Raw genomic sequence first — 7,715 nt, 5'->3', positions numbered from 1 at the left:
AGCCCTCCCGGTGGGCGGGGCCACCCCACGCGGTGGGCGGGGCCGGGAATCCCTGGTTTGCAAATGTCCTCTGTCGCCATTTCCTCAGCAGCGTGGTGGTTTGGGAAGTAGTGTGCGTGTGTGCGCGCGTGCGTATGTGTGTGTGCAGGTCCTGGGGCTTGAACTCAGGGCTCCCCCCTCCCCTCCCATCAAAGGGAGATTTACTGGGTTAGGAAGAATTACATTGTGTACATTGTGTACATCCTGTGATTTTTCTTTGCTTTTCTTGTTTATAGTTTCTGTCTTTTGGGGGCTGGTTCTGGGGCTCGAACCCTGAGTTCAAACTGGGAGATTCTTAGCTCCCCTAAACTACCAAAAAGCCAGAAATGGAGCTGTGGCACAAGTGGTAGAGTGCTAGCCTTTTACTATCACCCAGGCCCTGAGTTCAAGCTCCAGGAAAAGCAATGCACACACACACACACACACAACCAAGCAGCGCTGTATTTAAACCCCAGTATGGGCACACACACAAATTTAGCCAGGTGCTGGTGGCTCAAGCCTGTCATCCGAGCTACTAAGGAGGCTGGGATCTGAGGATCTTGGTTCAAGGCCAGCCCAGGCAGCAAAGTCTGTGAGACTGTGATCTATTAACCACCAGAAAACCAGAAGTGGTGCTGTGGCTCAAGGGGTAGAGCGCCAGCCTTGAGCAGAAAAGCTCAGCCAAAGCACCCAGGCCCAGAGTTCTTTTTATTTTTTTCTTTTGGCCAGTCCTGGGCCTATTACTGAGCGCTGTCCCTGAGCCACAGGGCCACTTCCAGCTTTTTTCTGTGTCTGTGGTGCTGAGGAATCGAACCCAGGGCTTTCTGCATGCTAGGCGAGCGCTCTACCACTGAGCCACCTGCCCAGTCCAGGCCCTGGGCTCTAAGTTCTGAGATCCACAGCTGTGGAAAGGGTTGGCACCCCGTGTGAAGGCCTCATGGGGGACCTATGAAATCTGAGCCTGAACCAGAGCTGGGAACTGAGCCAAGAGGATCCCCTGCGACACACCCTGAGCCTTGGGGAGCGTGGCTGGGGTGCTGCAGATTATCCTGGGGTGCGCAAAGGTCTCCAGGGCCCTGGGATCCCAGGGCGATGAAGTCATTGAAAGGTGAACCGTGAGTCTTGGCTGCCCAGAGGCCTAGGCCCGGCTGGCGGGGGAGGAGGGGGGAATGGGGCTGGGGAAGAGACAGGGGCCTGGAACAGAGACCAGGGAAGAGGGCTGCGGAGTGGGCGTGGCAAGGGGCGTGGTCTAGAGCGGCTGCCCCCCACAAGGGTGTGGTTTGGCAATGCTCCTCCTCGTGTGGGCGTGGCTCCGGCCTGGAGCGGAGCCCAGGGTGGAGGCTCGCGGAGTGGGCGTGGTCTAGAGATGGCAGCGTTGCGAGGGCGTGGTCTGATGCTGCTCCTCCCCTTGTGGGCGTGTCCTCGGAGGGCGTGTCCTGGGCCAGGTATCCGCTGGAGCTTCGGGAGAGGCTGCTGGGGTTCTAGAGCTCTCTGCTATGCTGTGGGGGGCCCGAACCCCCTAGTGCCTGGAAGGAAAAGCCAGAGAGGCCTGGAGGATTTCCCATCACTGCTGGCCGAGGTTTGGGTGGAAACGGTGGCACTGATCAGAGAGGGCTTGGACCTTCATCTGACCGGCCTAGGACCCCGGTTCGTGCCCAGACCTGGCACTGGTGGCTCACGCCTGTAATCCCAGCTACTGAAGAGGCTGAGGACTGAGGATCGTGGTCTGAAGCCAGCTCCAGCAGGTTAAGCCCTTGAGAATCTGATCTCCAATTACCCAGCCCCCCCCCCAAAAAAGTCAGAAGCGGCGCTGTGGCTCAAGTGGTAGAGCGCCAGCCTTGAGCAAAAGCAACTCAGGGACAGCAGCTTGGGCCCTGAGTTCAAGCCCCAGGACCAACAAGAGAAATAAAAGGGTGAAATACATAGCAGGCTTCGCCAGGATTCGGGGTGTATACCCCATTCTCTGCGTTTGCTCCTCCTGTGTCACAGCCCGACTTTGCTTCCACAGGCAAATTCCAGGGGGAGCCCTGGAGGGCCCCCCACACCAGGAAGGAGTGTCTTGGAGGCGGGACCTAGTGGCTTTGTGACTGGATGAGCCCGCGCTAGCCCTTCCCTCAGGCATGTGTGCTGATCCATGCAGAATGACATCCGTCCTTCCCGTCACTCCAGCCCAGCTCGAGTCCCTGAGCCTCTTTTGCTCAAGGCTGGTGCTCTACCACTTGAACCACAGCCCCACTTCCAGCTTTTTGGTAGCTCATTGCAGAGATTTCGAGTCTCAAAGAAAGTCTGACTTTCCTGACCCGGCTGGCTTTGAACCAAGATCTTCAGCTCTCAGCCTCCTGAGTAATTGGGGTGACAGGCGGGAGCCACGGGTGCCCCATCTCCTGCACCCCTAACCTTCCCCTCCTGGTAGAACCACCCACGTGGTACAGTGCATCTGCTCTGCCTTTACCTCTTGTCATGAAGTAGTAGCTCAATGAACAGCCCTGTGACTGACACAAAGCCTACCACCCTGCCCCTCTTTTTTAGGGGGTGAAGAGGCCATTGCCGAGGGTGGTACTACTTCAAAGCCAGCAATGGGTGGGTGTGGGGGGAGAGGGTGCTGGCCCCACCCTCTGAAAGGCTCCACCCACCCAGAGGGTTGAGGGCAGATAGAGACTCATTACTCTCAATGTGTTTTAGTTCCAGACTGGTGCCCTACCAGGTGAGCCACACCTCTACTTCTGGCTTTTTGCTGCTTAACTGGAGATAATCAAGGATTTGTCTGCCTGGGCTGGATTGGACTGAGATTCTCACATCTCAGCCTCTTGAGTAGCTAGGATCACAGCTGAGACCCCAGCACTCACCTGAAACCTGTTTGATCTCTCATAAGGGATAAAAACAGGCACCCGTGGCTCACACCTGTAATCCCGGCTACTGAGGAGGCTGAGATTTGAGGCTTGTGTCTCAAGGCCCGCGCCTGCAGGAAAACGAAAACGGTACAAGCCCCTTATCTCCAAGGAATCAGCAAAAAGCGGGATCTGGAGACGTGGCTCAAGTGGAAGAGCACCAGCCTGGAGCAAAAAGACTAATGAGCTGAAATGTGGCCAGAAAGCCACACATGAATACATCCAGCAAGGGCTAAAGCTGTGTGATTCTCCGCAAGGCGAGAGAGTTGGTATGAAGGTGGAAAATAGAACAGCAGCCCCGAGGCTCTAGTGCCAGGTGTTTATTTCATACGGGGTTGACGGACGCGCACAGATGGACACACGCATGCGCACTGTGGGAGGCCTCGCAGCTCGGGGCTCCCCGGGGAGGGGGCCCCATGGTGACCAGGAGAGCGTGGCTTCGCTCCCCCGCCCTCCCCTGGGTGGGAGGGGCCGAGCCTCGTCGGTGCCGCGCTTAGTTCAGGCGGAAAAGCGACTGGCCTGGTCCCGACCCCGGGGTCAGGGGCCGAGGCCGCAGCCGGGGGCGGATGATGTCATCAGAAGCACGGGGAAGGGTGGGGGCCACGACTGGGGGTCGTGACCCCGGCCTCGCTCCGGGGCGGGAGATGGTGCGTGTCTATTGCTTGGCCTTGATGATGTCCACGAATTCCGGCTTGAGGGAGGCGCCGCCCACCAGGAAGCCGTCCACGTCGGGCTGGCTGGCCAGCTCCTTGCACGTGGCCCCAGTGACTGACCCTGCGGGAGGGGCCGGAGGGGCGTGGTCAGGGCAATGGTGATTGGTCGGTGGCTGGGGCCCAGCCAGAAACGGGAGGGGCCTGGCCATGATGGGTGGGGGTTAACCAGGGCTGCAACAGGATTGGTCAGGTTGGGCGGTGGGGTGGGGCTTAGTCATAGCCGACAGAGATTGGTCAAGGTAGGTGGGACTTAATCACAAATGGGAGGGTCTGGCTGTGATGGGTGGGGCTTAGGGCTGGGAGGGGCTTGGTCAGTGATGGTAGAGGATTGGTCACAGATAGAGGACTAGCCTAGGTGGGTGGGACTTAGCGGTGATAGATGATTGGCCATGGGTGGGGCTTAGTCACAAATGGAAGTCTGGTCCTGATGGGCGGGGCTTAGCCCTGGGCGGGGCCTGGCCCGGGATAACGGACTGGCCAGAGTGGGAGGGGCTTGGTCAGCGATGATAGAGGATTGGTCCTGGGTGTGGTTTAGTCACAAATGGGAGGGTTTGGCCGTGATGGGTGGGGTTTAGGGCTGGGAGGGGCTTGGGGGTGGTGATAGAGGATTGGTCAGTGATGATAGGACTAGTCAAAGTGGGTGGGGCTTAGTGACGATAGATTGGCCATGGGTGGGGCTTAGTCACAAATGAGTCTGGTCCTGATGGGAGGGGCTTGGCTGGGGATGGTAATGGACTAGTGGGGGGTGGGGCTTGGCCAGGGCTGGGCGCCGGGGACCCCATTCTTACCACCCATCAGAGAGCACTTGGTCCTCTTCTCCAGGTACCCCAAACCAACTCACCTCCATAAATGATGCGGGTGTTCTTGGCCACGTCCTCGGAGACGTTGGACTTGAGCCATCCCCGGAGTTTCTCATGCACTTCTTGGGCCTAGAGCAACAAGAGGAACGGAAAGTCCTGCATGAATCAGAGGAAAACCACCGACACCCATGGAAAGTTCCTCTGGTTTCTAGGCAAGAGCCTTGGGACCTGAACTGGAAACACCAGAGCTCTAATCCCAGCTTGGGCTCTGGTATGGAAGTCTTAGTGAAGTCATTGGAGGCCAAGGGGCTTCGCTTCCTGTTTGTTTCTGTGCCAGCTCTGGGCTCTGAGTTCAAGTCCAGTCAAGGCTGGCACTCTACCACACAAGCCACATTCCCACTTGCAGCTTTTCGGGTGGTTCACTGGGCCTAAGAGGCTCACAGACTTTTCTGCCTGGCCTGGCTTTGAATTGTGATCCTCAGATCTCAGCCTCCAATGTGGCTCCGATGACAGGCGTGAGCCACCAGTGCTTGGTCGAGCTCCTGGGCTGTTACCTGTTGAGGGGTGGCCGTCTTGCCCGTACCAATCGCCCACACAGGCTCGTAGGCCAGGACAACCTTGCTCCAATCCTTCACGTTATCTGCAGGAGGAAGATCACAGCCCCTGAGGTAGGAAGAATGATGGTGGCCTGCTGCCCCCTGGTGGCCCATGCAAGACCTACAGGTGGCACGTGGTCTTTGCAGCGGCTGGTGCAGAAATGACTGATTTCAGCACCAGGCCACAGGAGCCCTTCCTTTTCCCGGACATGAGGCCAGGCAGGCTGGGGAGTTTTTGGTCCCCCCCCAAAGGTGTACCCCCTTTTCAGCAATACCTGCGATGACCTTGGTTTGTTCAAAAACGACCTTCTCGGTGATGCCCGCTTCCCGCTCATCCAGCTTCTCCCCGATGCAGGCGATGACGCCCAGGCCTTCGGACAGGGCGTGGGCTACTTTCTGCCCAATCAGCTGTGGACGAACAGATTCGGTGAATAAAGCATTTCTGTTCTCTTTGTGTGCCTGCCCCGGGCCCCTGTTGTCCCTGAGTTTTGTTGTTTTTGGCCATCCATGTCAGGCTAGCTGGGCCCAGGCTGGCTTTGCACCTAGCTCCTCAGATCTCAGCCTCCTGGGAAGCTGGGATTACAGGTGTGCGCACCAGTGCCCGGGCAAACATCAGTCGGTCTCCTCTCCTCATCCCTCACCTCGTCTGATTCCCCGAAGACGTGTCTTCTCTCTGAGTGGCCCAGGACCACCCACGTGGCTCCACAATCTTTGATCATGCCAGGGCTGAGGGGGAGAGAAGCAAACAGGGTTCAGCAGGGCGGAAAGTCGGGGACGGGCCTTCAACTCACCCATCACCCGCTTCCGTCTCACCTGATCTCCCCCGTGAAGGCGCCGTTGGGTACTTTGTAGCAGTTCTGAGCGGCCACAGCTATCTTGCAATCCAGCTTCTGCCTGGCATAGTCGATGTAGGCAGTGGGGGCCGCACAAACCACCTCTGAGGAGGAGGCGGAGGAGCGAGGGGCCTTCAGTGGCTGCGCAGAGCCCTCAGCCGCTCCACGCCCCAACGCGCTGACCTTTGCCTACTTCCCAGCCTAGGCCGGGCCTGCACCCAGCTCCTGGCCAAGGCCCCTAACCCAGCCCGGGCCCTCCCCCTGCCCTCTGCACTTTCTGATCGGCCAGCTCCGATTTCCCCGGGCTATTCTGGGCGCGGGCACCTCCCAGACTCAGCATTCCTTGGGGGCCAACCCAGGGAGTATTTCCCTTCTGAAATAGCTTAGCTCCACTCTCCAGCCAGGCCAGGGTTTTCAGAAAAGAAAAAAAGGGGGGAGGGCCCAAGGCGTGGGTCTTTGGGGGCATCTACGCCCCCCTGATGAGAGCCGGGGATCTGGGCTCCGGGTGGGCGGGCAGGATGGAGAGGAGGCCCGGCGCTTCCCGGTTCCGAGTCGGGGCTCGATCCCCACACCCCGACGGCTCAGGCCTGTGGGGAGGGGCGGTGGGAGACCCTCCCCGTCCTCCTAGGGTGCCCGGGGGCTGGCGGCCGGGCGGGCGGGGCGCGGGGAGGAGCCGGGCCGGCTACGTGCGGCGGCGCACGGAGCGGAGGCCGCGCGGCCCGGCCTCGCCCCCGCGCCCCGGGGCCCGGGGTCCGCGCCTCCCCCCACCCGCGGCTTCAGGGGGGCTGGGGTTCGGCTTCCCACACATAACGGGGGCTGCGACCGACTTCCGATCGCCCACAGCGCCTGCCCCGTGCGGCCTCGGGCCCGGGCTAGGAGCCACCTTCCTCCGGGGGACCCGGGAAGCCGCTTCCCGCGCGGCGGGCCCCGGGGATCGCGGGCCTCCCCCGGCTCCCCCGGCCTCCCCCGGCTCCCCCGGCCTCCCCCGACCCCCGGCTCCCCCGGCTCCCCCGACCCCCGGCTCCCCCGACCCCCGACCCCCGGCTCCCCCGGCCTCCCCCGGCCTGCCCCGGCTCCCCCGGCCTCCCCCGACCCCCGGCTCCCCCGACCCCCGACCCCCGGCTCCCCCGACCCCCGACCCCCGGCTCCCCCGGCCTCCCCCGGCTCCCGGCCCCGGCTCACCGGTGTCGGCGGGCAGCGCGGCCGCGTTCAGCGTGGCGATCAGCTCGCCCAGCGTCTTCTTGCGGCCGTTCATCTTCCAGTTGCCCCCGACGAAGAACTTCCTGCCCGGCGCCATGCTCGCACACGGCTCCTGAAGGTCAGCGGACGCGCTCGGCGACGGGCACGGGCCGCTCATATAGAGCGCGGCGAAGTGGAGCTCCGCCCTGCGCGAGCCCGCCATGCCCGCCCTCGGTCCGCCCCGGCCCGGCCCCGCTCCGCCCTCGGTCCGCCCCGGCCCGGCCCCGCTCCGCCCTCGCTCCGCCCCGGCCCCGCCCCGGCCCGACGACAGCGTTCTGGCGTTCCTTTTCTCCTAGCAACGTTCTAGGGGGCGGGGCCAGAAGTGGGGCTGAAGGCGGGGTCGGGACGTGCAGGGGCGGGGCGAGGCCGAAGTCGGGATAGGTGGGGGCGGGGCAAGGCCGGACTCGGGACGTGCAGGGGCGGGACCAGAGGCGGGGTCGGGCCTGTAGTGGGCAGGGTGAGGGCGGGGCTGAAGTCCGGACGTGCAGGGGGCGGGGCCAGGATGCGCAGGGGGCGGGGCCAAAGGCGGGGATGGGACGTGCAGGGGGCGGGGCCAGGTCTCCCGGGTCTGTGGTCTCCACCCGGCGCCCAAGGGCGCCCCCTTGTCTTCACGGCCCACCCTGGTCCA

At 62.1% G+C, this 7,715-nt stretch overlaps 1 protein-coding gene across 1 annotated transcript; it reads right to left on the bottom strand.

The window, feature by feature from the left end:
• Positions 1 to 3,211: 3,211 nt before the first annotated feature.
• LOC138835329 (triosephosphate isomerase) lies at positions 3,212 to 7,265 on the bottom strand. Its single transcript, XM_070033914.1, has 7 exons — positions 7,031 to 7,265; positions 5,829 to 5,952; positions 5,657 to 5,741; positions 5,291 to 5,423; positions 4,974 to 5,059; positions 4,461 to 4,548; positions 3,212 to 3,680 (listed from the first exon to the last, which is right to left on the bottom strand). The coding sequence occupies exons 1-7, from the start codon at positions 7,248 to 7,250 to the stop codon at positions 3,562 to 3,564; spliced, it is 855 nt and encodes a 284-aa protein (XP_069890015.1). The 5' UTR covers positions 7,251 to 7,265; the 3' UTR covers positions 3,212 to 3,561.
• Positions 7,266 to 7,715: the final 450 nt, after the last annotated feature.

The sequence above is a fragment of the Dipodomys merriami genome, unplaced genomic scaffold (genome assembly GCF_024711535.1).
Source record: "Dipodomys merriami isolate MVZ:Mamm:240054 unplaced genomic scaffold, mDipMer1.0.p SCAF_233, whole genome shotgun sequence".
Lineage (NCBI taxonomy): Eukaryota > Metazoa > Chordata > Mammalia > Rodentia > Heteromyidae > Dipodomys > Dipodomys merriami.
This window is presented reverse-complemented; position numbering and strand designations above follow the sequence as displayed.